At 37.6% G+C, this 25978-nt stretch overlaps 1 protein-coding gene across 6 annotated transcripts in view; it reads right to left on the bottom strand.

The window, feature by feature from the left end:
* BDP1 (BDP1 general transcription factor IIIB subunit) overlaps positions 1-25978 on the bottom strand; it is a 60766-nt gene that overhangs the window by 27667 nt on the left and 7121 nt on the right. For 5 of the 6 annotated variants that reach the window (XR_014491269.1, XR_014491270.1, XM_083353102.1 and 2 more), the window contains exons 5-22: positions 24183-24335; positions 20212-20345; positions 18605-18699; positions 18032-18086; positions 17300-17458; positions 16413-16694; positions 15406-15565; positions 14494-14626; positions 13487-13560; positions 13076-13300; positions 11736-11883; positions 10801-10883; positions 10428-10665; positions 6919-7112; positions 2994-3186; positions 2037-2209; positions 521-719; positions 224-351 (exon numbers count right to left, since the gene is read on the bottom strand). Coding sequence is in view for 4 of the 6 variants with exons in the window: in XM_083353102.1 (XP_083209228.1) it covers positions 224-351; positions 521-719; positions 2037-2209; positions 2994-3186; positions 6919-7112; positions 10428-10665; positions 10801-10883; positions 11736-11883; positions 13076-13300; positions 13487-13560; positions 14494-14626; positions 15406-15565; positions 16413-16694; positions 17300-17458; positions 18032-18086; positions 18605-18699; positions 20212-20345; positions 24183-24335 (2826 nt within the window). In the remaining 2 variants the exon portion in view is untranslated. The remainder of the gene's footprint in view (positions 1-223; positions 352-520; positions 720-2036; positions 2210-2993; positions 3187-6918; positions 7113-10427; positions 10666-10800; positions 10884-11735; positions 11884-13075; positions 13301-13486; positions 13561-14493; positions 14627-15405; positions 15566-16412; positions 16695-17299; positions 17459-18031; positions 18087-18604; positions 18700-20211; positions 20346-24182; positions 24336-25978) is intronic. The other variant, XM_083353104.1, reaches the window with a different exon arrangement.

Raw genomic sequence — 25978 nt, 5'->3', positions numbered from 1 at the left:
GTTCTGTCCACTTCAGGGCTCCTGTAACTTGTTCAAGAAGAGCAGAAAAGGAAAGGAAAAAAAATCTGCACATCAAAACAACACACGATTAGAAAGCAAGGGGGAAAGAGTACCATACTTTTTAAAAAGTGAAAGTTCATAAAAGCAACATGTAACTATTTTCATTATTTATTTAGATTTACCAGCATAGATCATAAAACAAAAGTCACATATGAGAACATACCTGAGACGTAGATTGGAGCTATTCAGACGAGTACCAAGCACTGGAGAGTTCTTCTGAATTACTTTCTCAGAGTCTTCTAGTCTTCTCTGCAAGTCTTCATCAGATAAAATTTTATCATTGATCTGAGCCTGAAAGTTAAAGTTTCAATCTTAAACTGACAAATAGTTTCAGCAGTGATTCTCTGAATATCAAGGAATAATTGTGGCAATACAGAAACCCCATTTATACTGAATTGCAAACATTCAAGAATTCTACTTAAAATAAAAACAATCCAAACCATTTTCTTTGGCTTAATACCATTGATGGAGTTTTGGTAGGTTCAGATTTTTGTAGTTCCGGATTTCCAATGGTTGTTAATCCATTTCCTTCCAAAGATCTCTTTTCTTTCCTTCCAATTACGCCTCCAATGTTAGGTTTGGGTCTCTGGAACCTGCCTCTGAGAAATGGTGTTGATCGAGTATCACTATGTTTGCTTTCTCCCTGTGACCTCTGTTTGCTAGAAGAAAATCAAAATGAGCAGAGATGGCAATTAGCCAAAAGTATTACTGACAGAATCTCTTAACAGATAATATCCATGTGATCACTAAGGAAATATACGGAAACTTACGTCAATTTTTGCATTAATTTTTAGCTGGCACTCTAACATCTAATAGAATAGTAAATTTCATTTATTTTCTAGTCATTATTGAACTTAATTCTCATCTAATGTTCAGTTTGAATTTAAACAAAGCACATGTAGTAGGGCTGATGCTTTGAAAATGCTTTAGAAAAAATGTCTTGGAATTTGTGCAAGCAAAATACCTCATTAGATTCAGTAAAGCCATTTGACTCTGTTCAGACAGTGCAACCCTAAAAACATGCCACTCTTATAAGAGTTATATTCAAACCAAATCAAACCCTTATTAAGACCTTTGGGCCAGAGAGCACAATAAATATGCACAGACCTGTAATTATTAATAAACTTTAATATATAATAAAATTACATAAAATATGTTATTGTAGTAAGAGGAGTACAAACAAAAGTGGCAATTATCAAAATTTGTACTAAATGTCCATTGTAGATAGGACAGATACAAGTGATGGCACAAAATCAGGCAACCTGGAAAGATGCATCAGAAACCTGGTCAGATAAAAACAGTAATAGATAGACATTGTGCTCTCTACCAGGGAAGTTCTTTAAAATAGGATAAATGTATATTTTCCTTGCTTCCCAAGAGAGCAACAAAGCAGCATTCGGCTTAGAGATTCCGCAGAGCCATTTTCATCTTGTTTGTATTTAGTTACAACACTGCTGAAAATGGATGTCTTTATATTGCCTCCACAGAACTGTAGAGGTTAGTATATCCAACTTGCCCATGGTGACAGCCCAACTGAATTTCAAAATTAGAATTGAAGAGGGATATAACAATGGCACAGTTATTGCTATGCTGCATGCAAGCTTCCAATAGCGGGGGGGGGGGGAATCAACAATCGTTTGGCAGTCCCAGCGTGTTCTTTCCCCTCCATCATTCCCCATGGTCAACCCAAAAATTTTAGCTATTTTTTCAAGAGGATGTAAGGCTCTTGGATCAACTGTTAAACTACTCAGAAACTCACAAAAAGGTAGGTGCGGTGTTATCTAATGACTTGCATTTTTTCTTTTAATCTTATCAATTTCACTCACCTTCCAAAAAAAGGGTTATGGTTAGGCCTTGCCCTTTCTAATGATATTCTGACCACCTCCTTCATAGTCTTGGCTGCAAGTAAGTTGTAAGCCTAAAGTGTCTACAAAAGAAGTTAACAGCAAGAGTCTTAAAAACCACAGTATCCTTACCCAACAAATTCTTTTTTCTGGGTATCAGGTTCCAGTGAAATCTCATTTGATACATCATTCTTAACTCCTGGAAGATTCTGGAGAGACAAATGGGTTTCACTGGTTGCAACCTCCTCTTGAGCACTGGTAGGACATTCCTCTAAAGATGGTAAGGTTTTAGATTTTACTGCTTCCTAGAATATATTAGATTATTCAAGAATTAATGTATGATGCAAGCACTTAAAATTCTGAAATTGCAAAATTGTGCAACACATAAGAAACAAATCTCAGGAAGAGCAATTAGAAAATAATTTTCAGTTCTCAGGACTCTGATATATGTAACATTTGACATTAAAAAAACTGGCTGACACCAAAGTCATGGGTAGGTGGGCTTTTGCACAGATCCATGGCTGTGCACCAGTTTGCCCATAGATCATCTCCATTTTACAAAATGTTCTAATTACCAGTTGGCTTCTAGCTGCACTTCAAGAGGCCGTCTGCCACTTATAAAGCCCTTCATGAGTTACGGCCTAGTCACTAACAGAATTGCCTCTCTCTGATCATTTCTGATTGTCCTATATGAACTGGCAGGGTTGGCATGCTGTATGTCCAATCAGCTAAGCAATGTATGCTATGTGTTCTCAGAACCATGTGTCTTCTGTTTCTGGATCTGATCTTGGGACATTTTCATAATTCCAACCTGCTGTCTTAAACAACAAAGCTTTAAAAAAAAACTGGTTCTTCTGATAAGCCCTGGGCCAGGGGATTTTGTGAAATGCACACAAATGCACACACACACACACACACACACACACACACACACACACAAATTACAAATCCATAAATTTAAATGCTCTTACATATCCTTAAACTGGGTGGCATTGTTCCAATCAGGTGGCATATAAATTTAAGAAAATAAATAAAACAAGTCGCATTAATTAAAATTAAGCAACAAAATACGAAGTTAAGTTATCTTACACTTAGATTAGAGGCCTCACTGCATTGACTTTCACTCTTTTCTGCAGTGTCCAATTGAGGTATTACTGTGTTTAATAATTCTTCTCTGTCTGATGGAGTTTCTAAGTTCTTCTTACATCTTGATGGAGAACTCTTTAATGAGTGCTCTATTTCAACAGTATTATCTTTTTTTTCTTCCTGAAGACTGGAATCTCTGATTAATGAAAGAAAAAAAATCAACCTATGATTAATTTAGAAAAACAGTTTTTGTGTTCATGAAGATTTTAGACTTTGACTATAAAATGTTTTAGAAATTAATATTTAGATAGGAGTACCCACTATAATAATATCTAATTTATTAAAAATAATTATGATGATTTTCAGACAGACAAAAGTTGCAATTGATTTGTTAAGATCCTAATAAATCTACAAAATGTTTCCACGTAGCTTGTAACTAATACTGAGAAGACTTTGGAGGCAAAACACTGTTAAAGCATATCTGGTTAAAAAAATATCAAGCTGCACACAGGTGCACAACTTGAAGCCTAGAATTGCATGTCACTCTCATAAGGTCTGGGGTCCAGCTTTTGATTCAAAGTTGCATCAAACTATAATTTTGAATGCATCAAAAATGAGTCATTGTTATATTTGTAAGAATGACCAAATAATATTAAATATAAATGAAATTACATCAAATGTAGTTTTCATCTTGACAGATTCCACTACTTGTTACTGATCCTCTGTAACACTTTTAGAGTGTATCGCTCAATAAGCCACCAAAAGTTAACTGTAGCCTTCAAATGACAAAAAATGATGTGCTTTTCAGGTAAGTCTAGAGGGACTTCTGCCAGATACCTTGGAGCTTCTGCTACTTAGAATAACATTCATCGTAGGTTAGAAATATAATTGGATTTGAATTGGTATAAAAGAGGTCCTAAACACCCTTTGTTGCAGGAAAAATGGGTTGTTAGTAATATATTTAATCCAATCTGAATCTTTTGGTACCTGAAATATTATGTAGAGCATTTCCATTATTTAAATTCATCATTAGACACTACATAGCCAACATGGATAAATAATTCATGCATTATAACAAGGGCAGTCCTCCTTTTATGTTGGGTTGCAATTCCCATTTACCATTATGTAAGGTTGATGGGAGCTGAAATACAGCACTGAGCGTGTTAAGAACTGAGAATCACAAGTGGGAACCAGCAGGTCCTGCTCTAGAAAGAAGTATTATGTAATCGTATCACAGCTGTGTTCTGATGCCATTAAGAGGCCAGCCATGTATCCATTAACTCAGAGGAGTAGGAAGAAAATGTTGAGAAATTAAACTGCTGTGATAAAATGAAGATGACAAGTGCAAATACATGGCAGAATCCAGGTCTCTTTAGGCAATACTGTATACATTAAAAAAGGACAAGGTTTTGATTGCATGACTGCACTTATTAACTGTTTTGATCTCCCTACTGCAGATTCCTCCGTGCTAGCATAAATATCAAGCAACTTGGGAAGTTTTGAAAAGTGAGATTATAAAAGGCCAGTCTAGCACAATACCAACGAAGAAGAAAAATAACAGCTCTCAAAAGAAACCAGCATGGCTGCATAAAGAACTCGCTGATAAATTGAAAGACAAAAAAGACAAGTATAAAAAGTGGAAAGAGAAGCACATAACTAAGGAGAATATCAGTAAATAGCCCAAGCCTGCAAAGATGACATGAGGAAAGCTAAGGCTCAGAATGAACTAAGACTTGTGACCAAAGTCAAAAATAACAAAAAAGGCTTCTTTCAACATGTAAAAAACAAGAAAAAAGTTAAGGAAATGATTGGTCCATTAGTGGGAGAAAGTGGCAAGAAAGTGGCAAGGGCGGTATACAAATACAATAAAACTAAACTAAAACTAAACTAAAACTAAACTAAACAAGCAACAGCAAGAAAGCAGAACTATTTAACTCATTTTTTGATCCGTCTTTACACAAAGGGAAAAATAGTCCAACCTATCAAAAACAGTACCGTAAAAAACAGATTAGAAACACAGTTAAAATAGGTAAGAAAATGGTAAGTGAATACCCAAGATGAGTTCAAATCACCAGGGGCAGATGGATTACACCCCAAGGTTCTGAAAGAACTGGCAGATGTGATCTCAGAACCACTGAACTATATCTTTCAAAGATCCTGGAGCACTGGGGAACTACCAGAAGACTGGAAAAGAGCAGATATAGTTCCCATCTTCAAAAAAGGAAAAAAATGGATCCAGGAAACTACAGACCTATCAGCCTGACCTCAATACCTGGGAAGATTCTGGAAAAGATAATCAAACAATGAATCAGCAAACACCTAGAGGCAAACAAAGTCATAACCAAAAGCCAACATGGGTTTGTCAAAAATAGATCATGCCAGACAAATCTTATTGCATTCTTTGACCAAGTGACAAAATTAGTGGATACAGTTTACTTGGACTTCAGTAAGGCATTTGATAAAGTAGATCACAACCTACTACTTGATAAGATAGAAAAATGTGGGTTAGACAGCATCACCACCAGATGGATACATAGCTGCCCTGTGGCTCTGTTTTGGGCTCAGTGCTGTTCAACATCTTCATCAATGCTTTGGATGAAGGGATCGATGGGGAACTCATCAAATTTGCAGACAGCACCAAGCTGGCAGGAATGGCCAACACTCCAGAAGATAGGCTTAAGATACAGAAGGATCTTGACAGACTTGAACATTGGGCACTATCTAACAAAATGAAATTCAATGGTGAAAAAAGTAAGGTTCTAAATTTAGGCAAGAAAAAACAAATACACAGGTACAGTATAGGTAGTACCTTGCTCAATAGTATTAACTGTGAGAAGGATCTTGGATCCTTATCTAGTGGACAATCACTTAAATATGAGCCAGCAATGTGCTGCAGCTGCCAAAAAAGCCAACACAGTGCTAGGCTGCATTAAAAGAGGGACAGAATCAAGATCACAAGAAGTGTTAATGCCACTTTACAATGCCTTGGTAAGGCCACACTTGGAATACTGCATCCAGTTTTGGTCACCACAATGTAAAAAAAGATGTTGAGACTCTAGAAAGAGTACAGAGAAGAGTAACCAAGATGACTAGGGGATTGGAGGCTAAAACATGTAAGGAATGGTTGCTGGAATTGGGTATGTCCAGTTTAATAAAGAGAAGGACGAGGAGTGACATGATAGCAGTCTTCCAATATCTCAGGGTTGCCACAAAGAAGAAGGAGTCAAGCTATTCTCCAAAGCACCTGAAGGCAGGACAAGAAGCAACAGATGGAAACTAATCAAGAAGAGAAGCAACCTAGAACTAAGGAAACATTTCCTGACAGTTAGAACAATTAATCAGTGGAATAACCTGCCTCCAGAAGCTGTGAATGCTCCAACACTGGAAGCTTTTAAGAAAAGACTGGACAGCCATTTGTCTGAAATAGTATAGGGTTTCCTGCCTGAGAAGGGGTTGGACTAGATGACCTCCAAGGTCCATTCCTCCTCCTCCTCCTCCTACTACTATTATTATTATTATTATTGTTATTATTGTTGTTGTTGTTGTTGTTGTTGTTATTATTATTATTATTATTATTATTATTATTATTATTTTATTATTATTATTATATTTACAAAAGATCCTACAGTTTCTGCACTACTATGGATGATACACTATTGGGTTAAAGTTATTTTCCTAAGGCAATGAAACATATAGCTAGCTGAGTCATGTAGTCAACAAAATTAAGCCAAAGACAGAATAAGGATTTATGTGTATGAAGATCTGTGATTTACAGCCGAGCCTCAGTGTGAAACCTGACACACAGAGCCCCAAGTTCCCAGCCCTGTGCTATATATGTGCTATGTCATAAAGATAGATATTATGAAGTTCCCTATGAAAAAGGGGTTTTAGGTGTTTGTTCTCCATTTTTAAAATATAATAAACCTACCTGCCGTCAGGATTTACCACATCCTTTGTAATATCAAGTGACAGGGAGGCATTCCTTAGTGTATCTCTTTCATACTCCATTGGATTCTTCACAGGAGATTGGTTTGGGTGTGCTGCACCTACTTTCTCAGTGCTGACAACTGTTCTATTTTCTAGTGCATCACACTCTGTGTCAGCTTCATGAGCTGTTGTATCCTAGAAAAAGATTAAATCTCTGAAGTATAAGATTTTGCAGAGAATATGATCAGCTAGTATAAGGCTAGTATGCTCAGAGGAGAATGAAAAAAATTAAAAAGTCATTAATTCACATATTAGGTAATACAAATACTGTATTTTTTAAAAAAGGATAATCAAACAGCAACAAAAGAAAAACTCTTATCAGAGGTGTTCAGGTTCCCAAATTATTGTTGTATTGAACTGTGCTGGTGTAAGGAATTCTTCTATATATGAACTTAATTCAGTTCAAAAACATATAGCACAGCAATAGTAATGATGAGGTAAGAGAAAGAAATCCAACATATATGAACAAAATTTTTATATTGACTGCAAAAGCAGAGAGTAGAATTGTCAGCATATATATAAAAGCCATCCTTTATTCAGTTAAACCTGTTCTCCAGGATTCTAAATTCCAGGTTGTAGTAATCAAGAGTTAGATCAATCTATTGGAGTTATATCAGTATATACGTCACACACTGTACAATGGCACTGAAAAAAGTGACTTATGACAGGTTTCCACACTTATGAACATTGCTGCTAGAATGGGACAACTCCCCACGGCCAACTTACCACAGGCCAACTCACTGCAGCCAACTTGCCACAGGACAACTCACAGCAGGACAATTCAACAATTACAACAGTTAAATGAATTTTGACGGAACCGTGGGCAGTAATAATAAAATAAAGAAGTCAATCCAGAAATACAAGACTTACAATAATTTTGATGAAAGTGTGGTCGCCAATAATAAAAGTAATTGAATGAAATGATTAATACAGCATTGAATTGTTCCATGGTGATTGTCCCACAGCGAGTTAACTGTGATGGTTTATTGTTTATTGGACCCGTGCCCTTCTTGGCTGGTTTATGCAGCTAGGGAGAGGACACGAGGCTGGCTCCAGGCGGTTATATCTGCTTCTTTGAGCGAGGGTTATTTCCCCACCATCTTGAAGGAGGCGGTGGTGAGACCTCTCCTCAAGAAGCCTGCCTTGGACCCAGCTGTATTGAACAACTTTCGTCCAGTCTCCAACCTTCGCTTCCTTGCGAAGGTTGTTGAGAGTGTGGTGGCGCATCAGCTCCCCCTGGTCCTGGATGAAGCGGATTATCTGGACCCTTACCAATCGGGTTTCAGGCCCGGGCACAGCACGGAGACGGCATTGGTCGCTCTGGTGAATGATCTCTGGAGGGCTCGGGATAGGGGATATTCCTCTGTCCTAGTCCTATTAGACCTCTCGGCGGCTTTCGATACCATCGACCATGGTATCCTGCTGCAGCGTCTCAGGGGATTGGGAGTGGGAGGCACGGTTTTCCAGTGGTTCTCCTCCTATCTCCTGGGACGCTCGCAGTCGGTGTTGGCAGGGGGGCAGAGGTCGACCCCTAGGGCTCTCACTTGTGGAGTTCCTCAGGGGTCGGTCCTCTCGCCTCTCCTGTTCAACATCTATATGAAACCGCTGGGTGAGATCATTCGTGGTTTTGGAGTTGGGTATCATCAATATGCTGATGATACCCAACTTTTTATTTCGACCCCAAACCACCCCAGTGATGCCCTCGCTGTGATGTCCCGTTGCCTGGAGGCGGTTCGGGTCTGGATGGGGAGGAACAGACTTCAACTCAACCCTGACAAGACTGAGTGGCTGTACATTCCGGCTTCCCGGGACACCTGGGATGTTCCACCTCTTTCTATAGGGGGTGAGCTTTTACCCCCTGTGGATAGGGCTCGCAACTTGGGAGTCCTCCTAGATTCACGACTCACTCTGGAGGATCACATAGTGGCCGTGACTAGGGGGGCTTTCGCCCAGGTTCGCCTGGTGCGCCAGTTGTGACCCTATCTGGACCGGGAGGCCTTATGTACGGTCACTCATGCGCTCGTGACCTCTCGCCTAGACTACTGTAACGCTCTCTACATGGGACTTCCCTTGAAGACTACTCGGAGGCTCCAACTGGTACAGAATGCGGCCACGAGAGTTGTCTTGGGAGTTTCCCGGTACTCCCATGTTACACCTTTGCTCCGTGAGCTGCATTGGTTGCCAGTTGTCTTCCGGGTAAGGTTCAAGGTTTTGGTTATGATCTTTAAGTCCCTACATGGCATGGGTCCGCGATACCTCGAGGACCACCTGCTGCCGGCGTCGACTCCCCTCCGCCCTGTGCGCGCCCACAGAGAGGGCCTCCTCAGGGTGCCTCCTGTCAAGGAATGTCGACTGGTGGCCCCCAGGGGGAGGGCCTTCTCTGTGGGTGCTCCGGCGTTATGGAACCAACTGCCGGTAGAGCTCCCGATGGCATCAGACCTCCGATCCTTCCGTCGCGGGTTGAAGACCCATTTATTTGAACTAGCGGGTCTGGCCTGATGGGGGTACATGGGTTGTTTTTATATAGGCTTGTTTTATTATTGGTTTTAACTTGGGCATTGATTTAATTGTTTTTAATGTTTGTATTGTTATTTATATTTATGCCCTGTGAACCGCCCTGAGTCCCCTTGGGAGAAGGGCGGTATAAAAATCTCAATAAATTAAATTAAATTAAATTAATACAGCATTGAATTGTTCCATGGTGATTGTCCCACAGCGAGTTAACTGTGATGGTTTGGCTACAGCAAGTTTCTCGCAATGAGTTGGCTGTGGCGAGTTGTCCTAGAGCAGGGGTCCTCAACCTTGGCAACTTTAAGTCTTGTTGACTTTGTTGGCTGAGGAATTCTGGAAGTTGAAGTCCACAAGTCTTAAAGTTGTCCAAGTTGAGGACCCTTGTCCTAGAGCAGGGGTAGGCAACCTCGGCTCTTTTATGACTCATGGACTTCAACTCCCAGAATTCCTGAGTCAGCATGGGAGTTGAAGTCCATGAGTCATAAAAGAGCCGAGGTTGCCTACCCGTCCTAGAGCCTTACAGCATCCCCATGGTCACATGATCAAAACTGGGGCACTGGCAACTGACATCTATTTATGATAGTTGCACTGTACTGGGATAATTGTAATCATCATTTGTAACCTTCCCAGCCAGCATCTGACAAGCAAAGTCAATGGGGGAACCCAGATTTGCTTAATGACTGCATGATTCATCTAACAACTGCATTGATTTGCTTAACAACTGTGGCAAAAAAGTTGTAAAATGGGGCAAAACTCACTTAACTGCCTTGCTTAACAATGAAAGTTTGGCACTCAATTGTGGTCTTAAGTCAGGGGTCTTCAAACTTGGCCCTTTTATGACTTGTGGACTTCAACTCCCAGAATTCCTCAGCCAGGTTGGTATCTAATTCATTTAGCCTTTGACAGTTACAGTTATTGTTTTATATCCAGCATACTTACAATGGTATTGTTACTTAGAAGTGGGCAATCATTACATTCAGTTTGCATCACAGTCTTTTCAGCGATTACTGCTTCACTTGTTTTTTTTCCTGTATCAGTGCTTCTTCCAGGTAGTTCTTGCCTTCTAGCAACCCTTCCTAAATTTGGTTTTGGTCTCTGAAATCGTCCCCTTCCTAATGGTGTAGGCTTGAGAGCAGCTTGCTTGCTACTTTCTTGTGAAGTGGATTGGTTCTTATTCCTAAAAAAATCAACCGTGAAAAGGCAATAATAAAATGAAGTAATTCCTAAAGCTGACAATCATTTTGACTCCTATTATTAGTGAATAAAGAAGAAAACCCTTGTCCAAATTCTGAGTTCTTCTCCCCATACTTACGCAGATTCTGCATCCAAATCCTGGCAACGTGTTTCAGTAATCTCAGCTGTGATGATGCCAGGTGCATCATTCTGCTCATTTTCCTAAGAATTAATCATAAAAAAAACAAATAGCTGTACCTTTTCAAAACCAATCACTCTCAAGTCAAATTTAGAAACACTTTATTTTACCAGATTTCAAGTTTATATTCTAATTAGCTGGCAGCTTAAGAATATTAATTTTCACTCATCTCAAATACATGTAATACATTTTAGGCAAATGACTAGTGAGCATTCTCAAAGCAAGCAAACATGAAACTGGCAGCAGAGACCTTTCAGTGCATTCCATAACTTCCTATTCCTCGTGTTTTATTACTATTCTTGCCAAGAAATATGCTAAATGGCAAGGAGAACTTTAAAATGTACAGAAAATAAAAATATTAATCAAATATTTTGATTATTATACCTCTTTCCTTCCCAAAAGAAATTGAAAATATATTCCAGACCTTATTTCGACCCTAATTATTTATACAGTTTCTATTCAGTTTTTTTAATCAGTCATACAGATTGTAGAAGCAGGATTACTGTATGTAAAATATCTTTCTTCTCTTTAAAGAAATAATTTTACAAAACTTCTGAAAAACAATTTAAAAAACATGCTGTGTTCCTTTCTAGTCCTGTTATTCCTTCTTACTGTACATCATTTCAGAGAAAATTATAATTGCAATAATTATTTCTGCTTTAGTGACACACCCTGGAGGGCCCTAACTCAGCATTCACATACATTCAAGCAGAAACTGTTGGTTACCATACTCTACATTGACTGAAAATTAGCTGTACATTCCTGTGCAATGTACTAGGAAATAATATGGAGGGTTATGAAATAATTTTAGGCGAGTAATAATTGAAAGTTTTCAGTTCCTCAGGCAACACATATAAATCCAAATTAACGTATACCTGCTCTCCTGCACTGTCAGATCCAGACTTGTTGAACTCGCCTTGAGCAGATGCTTCTTTCCTGCCAGACACTTTACCAATATTCGGTTTAGGTCTTGTCCATCGACTTCTCACTTCTATCTTTCCCACAAAAGCTTTTTGACTCTCTCTACAGAAAAGCAGTGGGGGGAAAAAACTGGTTTGAAACCTAGAGTTATTTAGATGAAATGGGACATTCAGATAACCTGTTTTTAATGACTAAGACTATTCCAAAGGAGTGGGGTCAAAAAAAAGTCAACATATAAAAATGGCAAGGTTTCAGCTACCTAGGAACAGCTGCCATCTTGACTTTTTAACTTCTCCTGCACAGGCCCACTGTATACTGCTAAGAATTAAGCCAAAAGAGAAGAGAGAAGAAAAAAAGAGCTAGTAATAAAATAAGAAGTAAATTTTCTTAAATATATTTATGATTTCAAAAGCAGAACTCCCAAATAAAAAATAAGAAAACTCTAATGTTTTACATATATATCATTTTTACCTTTAGAAAAATTGCCATACTTAAGTCTTTCAAAATTTAAAAGTACACTATTTTCTCCTGTCTGAGAAAGATTATTTGGAGATCACTTTTTCTCCCAAATTTATATTATAATTTCTTCATTACATACCTGCAACTCAGTCTTTGTTCACGTAACTCCTAGCAATTCCCTCAATATCAAATTATGACATCTCCCCATTTTTAGGCCTTTAAGAGCCACCTACTTAACTACAGCTGGATATATTGTGGTGAACTGTTATAAAATGTTTGTGTGTGCGCGCTCGTGCACATGTGGATGGGCATGCACCTGTGTATGTGCATGTGTGCAGGAAACTGAATTCTAGGCCTGTCTTAGCCATGAGAGCCAGCTAGGTGACTTAGAGCCAATCACCTTCTCTCAGCCCAACCATCACACAGGTTTGTTGTTGTGTGGAAAATAGGAGGCATGACAATTAGATACTTCACTGCCTTGAGTTACATATATATATTTACATACAAACATAAAAGGGCTGAGATAAAATAATAAGAATACAAATAGAATTAGAACAAACTGTGGAAAAGAAAGCAAAGAAGCAGTAAGCACTTTGGATGCAATCCCAAAACATCTGGAGTGCCACTTGAACACCATTGAATATTGACAAAATCACCATCAATTTCAAAAGGCAGTTTTACTTGGAATAGCTTACATCCTGCGACAATACCTTTACTACGTCAAATATCTGCCTATCCCAAGTCCTTGATAAGGGCTCAATAGGCAAATAAAACTTCCAAATCTAGTCTAAATGGTAATTGCTGACTCTGCAACAAATCATAATAAATAACTTACTCTGTTACTCTTATGACGTCACTGCTTTCATTGCATGTTACCTCTGCAGCAAATCCAGATATGGAAGCAGCTTTATTTTGTACAAGTGACTCAGAAGAAACTTCAACAATTAATGGGTTACTTGCTAGAGGTTCTATTTTTTCAGATGCTCCTGTCAAGTCTGATTCAAAGTTCTGCAGCTGCACCTCCTGTGTGGGGTTTTCAGGAATTGCCCTATCAGTTTCCCTGCAAATAAATTGGAAATATCCATTTTGCACATAAAACAAAGTCTCTGAAAACTTAATCAGGATAAAAAAGGGTATCTTCAAATAAGCGATCCCAGCTTTTGCCATATCTCAAACTGCCCTAATTCTTAAACTATCATATAGAAAACAACATTTGGTTCAGAGAGGAAGAACAACTTTTACTCACATGATTTCTTGACCATAATTTTGTGATGACATATTCTGATTTTTATCCAGTTTATCTCTTACAGTTACTTCATTCTGCAAAGCAACCAAAATAGCATGATCTCATTATGAAATACACAACAATTGATTTATATCTTACACTTAACCACCAACCACAATTCATCAACCACAAGGGTTGGACTCATACACTAACATACACTAAATAACAAATGAACAATTATGATGCAATGTATAAAACAGGACTATGTGTGGGGAAAAAAGAGTAAAAAGAGAAATAAAAGGTTGAAAGAAACAAAAGTGAAATAATGCAAGAAATAACTGGAGGATGTACTACCAGATTAGCGATGGGATGTTTTTAATCAATCCTAGTCAAAACATATTGCAGCTAATAATACCAAGAATTTATCAATATACCTATACAGTAAAGACAGGTCCAGAGCTTTCCCACCTTCTATCTCTGAACACAAGGAGCCGTTGTCAGAACCAATATCAATATTCAAATATTTGGGCTCACTGACTTTGCTGGAATGGAGCACAAGTCTTTAAAATGACATGTTTATAGTATAAATACATTTAATATAGATATTCCTGAAATAAGGAGAATTAGCTAGCTGTAACATAGAAAAGGGACGCAGTGGCTCAGTGGGTTAGGACGCTGAGCTTGTCGATCAGAAGGTCAGCAGTTTGGCAGGTCGAATCCTGAGTGCCGCGTAACAGAGTGAGCGCCTGTTACTTGTCCCAGCTTCTGCCAACCTAGCAGTTCAAAAGCACGTAAAAATGCAAGTAAAAAAATAGGGACCACTACGGTGGGAAGGTAACAGCGCTCCGTGCGCCTTTGGCGTCTAGTCATACCGGCCACATGACCACAGAGATGTCCTCGGACAAGCGCTGGCTCTTCGGCTTTGAAACGGAGATGAGCACCGGCCCCTAGAGTCAGAAACGACTAGCACGCATGTGCGGGGGAACCTTTACCTTTACCTAACATAGAAAAGCTAATAAATATTTTACCTTGGCTTCAGCGGGCTTTTCAAAATCTTCTATATTTCCTTTTGGAGTCATTTGAGACACCGAATGCTGATCTACATGGTATTCAGAATTAAGTGATGAAGCATCCTCCTGTCCTGGTTTACTTTTTTGAATACTGAAAAAATTAGAATATTTATTTTTTTTATTTATTTTATTTTATTGAATTTATATACCGCCCTTTCCCAAAGGACTCAGGGCAGTTTACAGGGTACTTAAAACATTGATACAAAAATTAAAAATATATAGAAACACTATTCTTTTTCCTTCTCCCCCCCCCCAACTTATGAAGAACTCATGGAATTTCTCTCTTCATATAATGTGTAAGCCAAGAAATAGACTTATCCTAAAAGTTATACAGGCAAGCAGAGTGGCACTATATTGTTCAGTGAGCTATACTCACATTTTTATGTCCTTACTAATCTACAAACTACTATAGTTCTATATATTCTCATAGTAACAATGGGGAAAGAAAAAGTCATCATTTTTATAGTAAAGGGAAAAATCAACTTACAGGGGAAAACCTTTATCTCAAATAACCAGACTGTCATAGTTAGAGAAAAAGTATCAGAGGAAAAGCTGTTCACAGCGCACAATTGTCAATTCATTGTTTATTAGAGAGAAAGCAGATTTCTCCTCATCCAAATAAAAAGTAGTTTTCAACATCCCTGAGTTGTAGCAAGACTGAGGTTCATATACAGCTTCACATAAACTTCAACAGCTGAAAACAGAATAATTTACTGAACTAAATCTGAATATATTGTTGTTTCTTAAATTACACAAGAAACATTTAAAATTAAGCCATATAGGAGAGATTCTCATAAAGAAAGTTACAAAAATGTGTTGTGCTTTGCAAGATTGCCTTGATACAGTATAAAGTGCACATATAATTTATACCTGTGATCTTTTCCCGCCTCTTCATTTAACCTGGTACAGCATGGTGGTTCTTCTTTATCCGTGATAAGAATTTCATCAGGGATTGTTCTGTTAGGGACTTCCAGTTCATCACCAACTTCCCCAATGCCACTTATCTCATTGTTAGCCGATATATTTTTCCCTAAGAACAGATTGTCACGCATTAAAAATGTTTCAAACTGGCCATAACTGTTAAACATATCCATACTTAAATAGAAGCTGAGCCCACTGTTATATTCACAGTACTATCATCATTTTTTCCGAATGAAATTGAAGAGTGCTTTATTGTGCATTGTCCTGCCTCATCACATAACACATTCTACAAAAAAAAGCAGTAACATCATGGTTTAGAACTGTAGGCGAATCAAGCCATAGATGTTTAATTCCCTCCAGTACAAAACCAAAACTTCCTGTTTGTGCCAAGTTCTTTCCATGTAAATAAACTAAGTTTCAATGGAATGCTTAGCATATTTCTCCATTTACATTTGTTATTTTCCTTTCTTTTATTTTTTCACAAGTAAAGGGTTGGATTCAGTATGAATCATCTTCCAGATAAAAGCAAAAGAGTTAGGATCTTCCATGTCCCTCTTATGTCTCCTTCCCAAATATTTAGGAGAATTCTGGAGGCCCAGTAAACCAGGAGGAAATTGGCACAAGGGATGATGTACAAAAATAGAGAAGAGGGAAGTAATTAGGTGCCTTCCACTAATGGCAGCATTCCAAGTAGAAATCTGTCCGGGAATGATTTGCACTAGTGCAGGGGTCGGCAACCTCGGCTCTTTTATGACTCGTGGACTTCAACTCCCAGAATTCCTGAGCCAGCTGGCTCAGGAATTCTGGGAGTTGAAGTCCACGAGTCATAAAAGAGCCGAGGTTGCCGACCCCTGCACTAGTGGAATAAAAGGTAAATTGAATTCAAGTTCAGAAATTAGCAAAATCTAATTAGCATAGTATTTCAATGATACAACAATAGCATTTCAGGAGCTTACTTTTCTTTCTAGTCCTTTTTTCTTCCATCATTTCTGCTGGAATAATTCTTTCTTCAAGAAGATTGTCTGTCTCCTGTTCAGAATCTTTTTTCTTTCTTTTTCTTTTCTTTTTTGTCAACGCTGATTCAATAACTGTTTGCTCTTTTACCTGTTCCAAAATGCTAGGAGATTCTTCATTCTCCTTTTCAGCTGTTTCAGCATCTACTTCTATTTCCATGTCAGAACTTCTACCATCCTGATGGTCATCCAGACCATGATTAGACTGTCCATTTACAACTTTATCTATCAAAGGATACAATATTAAGCCAAGGTATTCCAAATAATAAAAAAATAAACTTGTTCAAACAGCATGAATATGGTCAATCTGTTTTTTCTGTTTAGGGTAAGAGAATATCTCTAAAATGATAACCCAATGGATCACACATTGTCTAGTATTATATTCAAAATCTATCATCAAAAATTATCAGGATTCTTGAAGTAGAATCAAATTATTCTGCTTTGATCAATAAAAATGCAAGGACTTATCTAGGCAATTCTCAAGAATCAAGACCGAATCAAAGGCACACACACACACACATACACACACACACAAATCAGAGTATTGTCTACATTCAAGTGTCCTACAACTACTGTCCTTGTAATTAATAATTTTCCACTCTTATCTTATTAAAAACTGTAATGCAGTGGCAACATCTGAGAAGACTTTGGGAATAATACCCAATAATATTGGTGGCTGGATTAACTTTTTAGACCTTAATATATGTATTTCTAATGTTCTATAGAAAGAACAGAAAGCCATGTAACTTTATCAGAATTTTGAGGCAAAATGCCACGTAGCAAAGACTTTGCATGACTTTGCAAACCATTTTAAGTAATCTTAAAAATACCTTTTCGCTTTTTCTGAGATCTTGGTGTATTTCTCTTGTAAGCATTTTTTTCTTTTTGATTCTGACATGCCACATCTTTATCTTTCTTTTTCCTCTCATTTTCCAGGATCTTCTCAAGGAGTTTCGTAAAAAAACTAAAGTCAAAAGGCCTTTTTTCTTCTGCCCAAAAAAGAAATGATGTGATAAGTTACTGAACATAAAAGATAATTTATTAAATGGAATAAGTGAAATAGCTATATCATCAACTTTAATTATGTTTATTACAATACGCCTTGCTTATTTAAAAAAACATGTAATAGTGAACGGGTGACTTTTAATGTGTCAGGATTTCGAAAACATTTCAACTATTTAAGATTAATTAAAATATTTTGTAAATATTACAGTTAAGGAAGTATTTAGATGCATATCTGTCTGAGAAATGTTAAGGGTAAAATCCAATGGTATGTTGGAGCCTATACTCTATTAGAGTAGAAAAAATAGTCTTATTTTCAGCCTGGAATCTTCATACTATAAGGTCAAGCATCTGATTTTGAGAGAACATGGAAAACTGCAACAAAAAATAAAAAAAATTCCCTTCAATGATCACAGTTCTACTTACACGATATTAATTTAAAGAAATGAAATAAGCCCTTCAGCCTGAGATTCATACTGTGAAGATACAGTCCAATAAATTTTATTAATGCACATATAAAATGTCTTCAAAGGGGAAAGACAGCATATACCAATACTTACTAAATGCTTTATCTATTCTCCATCCATTTACTTTTTCTTCCCGCTTAAATTTATTCTGAAAACAGAATGTTATAACATGATAATTACTTTATTGAGAAATAATATTGGCTTAAATCCATACTTATTCCTACTCAGAGAATGAAAAGAGAGGGTTGTTATGTCTTTAATCTCATGTATGTTTTCTAGGTAATAGAGACAGAATTTTTACCATCCATAAAGCAAGTTTACTTGAACAAAAGCAAAGTTAATGCTCTGGATTCATATCAGAAAAAAAACTTTCTTTATGATTAAAACTGCAATCCAATGAAACATACTGATAAGTAGACATTAGTTCTATTAGAAATAATAGCCATATTAATGAGAATGAAATAGTATGATGAGTAAAAATAAGAAGCCTAAAAGAACAAGAACCAATTAATCTACATCAAAAGAATGCATGATACATTTTCTGATATTGCCAGAGGCAAATTAAATTGAAATGATATAATGTATAGTAAGACACCATAAAATATTAAATACACAAGCTAAAGAATATCTTATTGATCCTGTTAATTTTTTCTTGAAAATGTTTACCTTGATTTCTGTTCTTGCTCTGTGAGGAAAAAGCTGACTAATCATCGAAAAGTCAGTTCCTACCATACTTATAGCTAAGAAAAACATGTCTGTTTCTGTAATTTAAAAAAAAAAGATAAAATATGGTTAAAGCAATTGTCATTTTAACATATCAGTGTCTTAAACAGATTATAAATTAATCTAAATATTAAAATATTATTTTCATAATCATCAAAAAATGGTCTGTATTTCACAGTGGGAAATTATATGATCTGTCTTATTTAGAACTTCATCCACAGTCAGGCTGTGACTTTCAAGTACTACAGAAAAGGTGGAATATCCAGGAGTCTTGAAGTTTTTTGCATACAAAGTAAATGTGTTGTTGAATTATCTCCTATTTTTTAAGTTAAATCAGCATCAACCATGTCTGTTACATGAATTGTACATTTAATAAGAGTTGAAGATGCCATTACTTTCTTCAATGTTTCAGTTAATTGAAGAATAACTGAACTTTCTAAATATTCTAAACACAAAGGGTATTTTTAAGCTATTCACTCCGCATGTTCTTCTTTGCAAATGAACTATATAGTCACACACAAATCCTAATATTGATCTATGAAAAATTGTCCTATTACTTACCAGGTGTAAATCACCTGATGAATTATTTCAACAAGAATTATTTCTAATTCCCTATGACTCATTAAAAAAATACAAGGAATTGCTGGTCTGAGAAATTGAAGAGTCTTTGGTGCTCTCTGAGCTTGGTTGTTTACAGACATTTTATAATTCAGCTACATTACAACATTAATGCTAATGATTGTGGGGTTTATGCCGTTTATATTCAGAAGCATGCCTGCCAATATTCATGTGGGTATGGTTTTCTTCTTGGTAGTTCCTTGACTGGGTATAGTTTCTGAATGCTGCATTGCAGTTTCTCCTATGTGTGGTGATCCCATGGGTGTGCCTCTAATTTGTCAATTTACAGCATCAATCAAACTGAAAGTAGGTAGTGACACAGAGGTTGATGAGATCCATGATTCCGGGCATTTCAATGTAGGTCAGGTGTGTTGTATAGAGCAATTTCTTGAAGCTTGGCATTCAGACAAATCAGCCATCAATATGTATCAATAAGCCATATGTACACACCATTCAAAAGAGACAAAAGCTAAGAAGGAAACAAAAAAGACCAGAACACATACCCTCCAGTGGCCAACAGCCATATAAGCAGGGACTGATAACAGACAACAATCAAAATAAATACCTTAATCAAGAAACCACCACTGAGAGAAAACGCACACCCACCAACATTGGCACAGCAAGCTATTACCGGTATATATAAAGAGGGGAAAAATCCCACACAGAATAGCACTGTTGTTACCTACTCAGGTAATGATATGTCTGAGGATAGCAACCAAACTCAAGAGTGTACTAAAGAGTCCACAATTCAACCCTGAGCTACAGATATATTCTTCTATTGATATCTGATTTTTTGGCAGTAAATATATTTCATATATATTCTTGCAATCTGTAACAATTAAACTGCATATATCCTTCATTGACACATACTGAAAGATACACATTATATACCCTAATATGCCTTTGTGCCTATAGCACTAAGTTATACAAACCTTTTTCTGACCAGGGTCTAGTATAATAGCTTTTCCTGAAGCTTGAATATGTTGTTGAGGAACCACACTCAAAGATGGGATCATTTTCTTCCACCACACACTGTCCTTTTGTCCTTAAAACCTCTACAGTTAAACTAAATAGGAATAACAAGAAGGAAATAATTGCATAAGAAATGCCATAAGAAGCAATGACATCTTAGGAACAATTGTCTTACTAATAATGGAGAAAATTTGCTACCTGTGTTGAAATACAGCAAAAGATATAAATGTCCAAGAAAGAATGACAAACTGATAAAGGATTTTTTTGCCTTTAGTACTGTTAAAGCAGCTCTTCAATATATAATTTCACTTTATATTATCTTTCCAGGATGATAAAAATGTAATTCAGTAAATTAGATTATTATGAAACCCTTCCTCCAGACACAGGACATTGATTACATGTATAAGAAATATTTTGGGGGGGCTTCTGGTTCGTGCACGCGGTGCTTCCGGACGTGCATGGACAGTCTGTCTCCTGCCATCTGTTTCTTTCTTGTTTGGAGGACCATGAAAAGGGTCAAAAATCGCCCTGGAGGGGCGATTATCGAGAGGAGGACTTCCCTGAGATTGCGGAAGGGCGGCAGCCCTCCGCTGGAATCCGGGATCATCTCTTTTGGCCCGAAGAAGAGGAGACTGGCCATAAAGATGGCCGATCACTAAGCCGCTCCCTGCCGAAAGCCAAAAATACTACCTAGCACTACAAAGCAATCTGGAGGACCTGGGTGAGCTTTTACCTTTCCTATTCCCTTAATCATCTTCCTGTGGGACTTTCCTGAAATTCTCCTTCCCCATTTTTTGAGAAAACGGCGAATATCTACTTTGGGAACAAAGCTTAAAGCCTCAAAGTTACAAAAGAAATCCAATTTATGCAGCAAAGAATCTAAGCAATTTCAGCTGTATTTACTAAAAAGCTTCTATTTGTTGCTGGGGACTCACTATCCTATTCTCTCTTTAAACTGTGAATTAAAGAAAAAAATTGGACTAATTCTACAAAAGTTCTATATTAATTTGGAAAAAGAAAAAGAAAAAGAAAAAACCCTCTTACATTGCATGTTATATGTTATTGATGACATCTTGTGGCGAAACCTGATACAGCAAATAAATTTCCTTTTTCTGTTGTGAAAGCTGCCTGAATAACAGAGCTGTCCTTGAAGATAAGTGTGGGAACACCTGGCACTGAATACAACTCTTCAGGAGGTGGAAAATCTTTGACTATTATTAAAACAGCCTCCATGGAAGATTTAACTGTAAACAACAACAAAATGGATGAATACATCCCGGCACTTGATTATAAACTGATACTGGACACAATCTTGGCAATGACAGAGCAAATTAAAGCCAAATTGCAAGAAAAATCTGACAATTTAAAGCCACCAAATCAAACTCTGACCTTAAATAAGGAAAAGATAACCCAAAACCAAATAGAAGAAGTGGAAACTAACACTAAAACAGGAGATTTCAAAGAACAACAAAAGCAACCTACAAAAAACCTTAAAGTCCAAACTTTAATAGCAACTACAAAACTTACAAGCCAAAAAGCAACAGCACCTGAAGAAAGCAACACCAAGAGTGAAGACACCAAAGGCCTTCAAATACACTATATTGAGAATTCAATTAATCAAATGACAAACACAATACCAGATACTACTTTCTACCTAACCCAGATAGAACTGGAAGAACAAAAAGATTTGACTGATTTAATGACAATTATATTATATCAACCACCAAAAACTGAACTACCAAAGCAAAAATGCAATGGTTACAAAGGGGACATGTTTCTTGCAAAACTGACATTTGGATACGCTCCCTGGATTCAAATAAGGGGTCTAGGAAGAAAGGAAGATAAGAGCAAAACATGATTGGCACAAAAGGAAGGCAAGAGTTAGATTTAAAAGACTGAACTTGTTTCTCTTCTGGGATTCCTAAAGATAGACTATAAAAATATATCTCTTTGGATTAAGGGGAATCTCTAAAAAAAATATCACTGATTTTACATTTAGCTTTTAGATTTGCAAAGGAAATATAACTCCGAACTATATTATAGAATTTGGAATGACATATCAAAAGATAATATTTTAAGAATTTATGTACGGTTAAGATGCCTTATAGAATATTCAGTGGCTATTTTTGAACTATAGTATAGAATCTAGAATTTTATATACAAAAGATAGCATTTTAATAATTGTTGAACGGTTAAGGCAAAAAATATATTTCTAATAACTGGTGATTTGCTAAGATGAAAATTAGACTTTAATGGTAAAACATATGAATGTTTTGTAACGAACAATATAAGTTTTGTAGACAAAAGAATTATTCTTTATTGAAATAGGGAATTGTGGGTCACCCAAAATTAAGCTTTTTTCTATATACTATAGGCTATGCAAGAATATCCTATTGCAATTAGATAAAATTTAAAAACAGGATATTGATATGTATTAGTGAAAATATATTTTGAATGTTGTTGATTGACTTGGTTATAACTAGAAATATACTAATTTGCTTATTTTGACTATGTAATCACTAAGGGAATTAGAGAGGGCATCTCTGTTGATGTAACCTGAACTATTTACAAATGGTTATTTTTTATTTTATTTTAATTACCCAACCACCATATTGTTTCACAAATACATGTATATGTAAATATTAAAAATCAATAAAACTTGTATTAAAAAAAAGAAATATTTTTGGGGGAAAATACATAATTGTCCTATAGAATAACTTTCCAAATTAGATACCAGAAACTTCAATGGGATTTTTTTTTAATTGAATTTTTATACCGCCCTTCTCCCAAAGGACTCAGGGCGGTGAACAGGGCATATAAATAGAAATACAAAAGTTAAAAAAGGATTAAATTATTGCCCAATTAAAACAATCAAAGTATAAAAACATTAAAACCCTAACATTCCCCCATCAGGCCAGGCCAGCTTGTTCGAATAAATGGGTCTTTATCCCGCGCCGGAAGGAGAGAAGATCCGGTGCCATCCGGAGCTCAACCGGCAGTTGGTTCCTTAGAGCCGGGGCGCCCACAGAGAAGGCCCTCCCCCTGGGGGCCACCAGCCGGCATTCTTTGACCGGAGGCACCCTGAGGAGGCCCTCTCTGTAGGAACGCACAGGGCGGAGGGGAGTCGACGCCGGCAGCAGGTGGTCCCCGAGGTATTCCGGACCCATGCCATGTAAGGACTTAAAAACCATCACCAAGACCTTGAACCTCACCCGGAAGACAACTGGTCGCCAATGCAGCTCGCGGAGCAAAGGTGTAACATGGGAGTACCGGGAAACTCCCAAGACAACTCTCGCGGCCGCATTCTGTACCAGTTGGAGCCTCCGAGCGGTCTTCAAGGGAAGCCCCATGTAAAGAGCATTGCAGTAGTCCAGACGAGAGGTCACGAGCGCATGAGTGACCGTACACAGGGCATCCCGGTCCAGATAGGGCCGCAACTGACGCACCAGGCGAACCTGAGCGAAAGCCCCCCTAGTCACGGCTACTATGTGATCTTCTAGAGTAAGCCGTGAATCTAGGAGGACTCCCAAGTTGCGAGCCCTATCCACGGGGGGTAGAAACTCACCCCCCATAGAAAGAGATGGAACATTTTGAATGTCCCGGGATGCCGGAATGTACAGCCACTCAGTCTTGTCAGGGTTGAGCTGAAGTCTGTTCCTCCCCATCCAGACCCGAACTGCCTCCATGCAACGGGACATCACAGCGAGGGCATCACTGGGGTTTACAATATAAGTCATAGTATATAAATCTTTAAAAGAAAAGCAAAAAAGGGGATAAATTGAAGGTAGGAATTAGTAGATTTTATTTATACGCTGTCAGTCCAAATGAGGGAAATCTTACCTCAAGTACCCAAATAACTTGACCAATATTGAGCACTTCTATAAATGGACACCAATTTTATAACGTAAATTGACTGATACCAAAATCTAACCTTTCTTCATCCAGAATAATTGAACCATCTTCTGCAACTTTCACTCGAGGGACTAAAAAAGAGCCATCATTTTCCCCTCCTCCTCCCTGTTCTTCATCTTCTTCTTCTTCTTCATTTTCATCTTCATGATCAGCAACATTTTTTTCTTCAGGCCTGAAATTTGGGGAAGTAACAGTTCCAATAATACTAAGCTCTTTTCATATTTCCTTTTCAAAACAAAGTATCATTACAAGAAGCATTATATCAATTTTTTTAGCTGCAGTATAACTTTTCGCTGGGTATTATGTGCATATTCCTTACACTAACTCACCAATACCTAAAAAGATTGCATCAGAACCTGACTGCATATTTGTACAAATGTAAACTTGATACCTCCAGCTTTAAATTATAGATTAGGCATTGGATATGAGAATGGGCAATGGGTTTTATTCTTTAGCTGACTTCTTGATTGCAAATGTTTCTTTGTTATTAAACATAGTATGGAATTAAAGGTAAAGGTAAAGGTAAAGTTTCCCCCACACATGCGTGCTAGTCGTTTCCGACTCTAGGGGCCGGTGCTCATCTCCGCTTCAAAGCTGAAGAGCCAGCGCTTGTCCGAGGACATCTCCGTGGTCATGTGGCCGGCATGACTAAATGCCAAAGGTGCACGGAACGCTGTTACCTTCCCACCATAGTGGTCCCTATTTTTCTACTTGCATTTTTACGTGCTTTCAAACTGCTAGGTTGGCAGAGCTGGGACGAGTAACAGGTGCTCACTCTGTTACGCGGCACTCGGGATTCGACCCACCGAACTGCCGACCTTCTGATCGACAAGCTCAGCGTCCTAACCCACTGAGCCACCGCGTCCCTTAGTATGGAATTATTTATGCATTAATCCTCAGGTACCTCTGACATAGCGTTGAAAATCAGCACTTAAAAGTTGGGTTATCTCAGACTTCCGGTTCACCGACGCAGCCACCATGGACACTTGGGAGACGAGCTCCGTTGTCCTCGTCCAGTTTTGCATCGCTGGGGGGCCCTAAAAGGGCCAAAACGTTGCCCCTTTTGCTGGATCGCGGGAAAGCAGTAGCTCTCCTTTTAGAGCCGGCGTTCCCTCCGAACCAGCGGACAAAAAACTGGCCATAGCAATATGGCTGGTCACTAGGCTGTGGACAGCCGAAGTCACACTTACCATCAGGCAACATTAAAGCAGTGTGGAAGAGACTGGGTGAGATCTACCTCTCTTAAATTCTAGCTTTTTTTTTACCTACAAAAGCTGCAAAGTACTTTCCCCCCAGTGGAGAGGGAAGGGGGATTTTACCCCTCCCTCCAGAAACAGTGGTGACTGACTATCCAGGAGAGCTTAAAACGTTTCAAAAAATAATTGGATCCCAATTGGAACTTTATTTCCTAAAATTTGTGGATTAAAAATTCTTTATTATCTATTTCTTTACTCTTTATTTTTATTGAAGATTGGGGTTTTTCCTCATAAAATAAATGAACTTACTTAATTACACTATATAAAAATATTGGTTACATGCTTAAAGTAGCAAAGTAATAAGAGGAGGGAGTTTTATGTATGTTTGCATCTTGAGTTATTATAAAGTAATAAAGGGAAAGAAAGAGAGAGAGAGAGAGAGAGAGAGAGAGAGAGAGAGAGAGAGAGAGAGAGAAAGAAAGAAAGAAAGAAAGAAAGAAAGAAAGAAAGAAAGAAAGAAAGAAAATTTATAAGCAAAAGGAGATTATAGAGCGGAGCATCCATTCATGCTACTTGCCCCTGATTTTTAATTATAATTAATAAAACCAGGATTTCATCA

This window comes from Vipera ursinii, assembly GCF_947247035.1.
Source record: "Vipera ursinii genome assembly, chromosome: 2".
Taxonomy (NCBI): domain Eukaryota; kingdom Metazoa; phylum Chordata; class Lepidosauria; order Squamata; family Viperidae; genus Vipera; species Vipera ursinii.
This window is presented reverse-complemented; position numbering and strand designations above follow the sequence as displayed.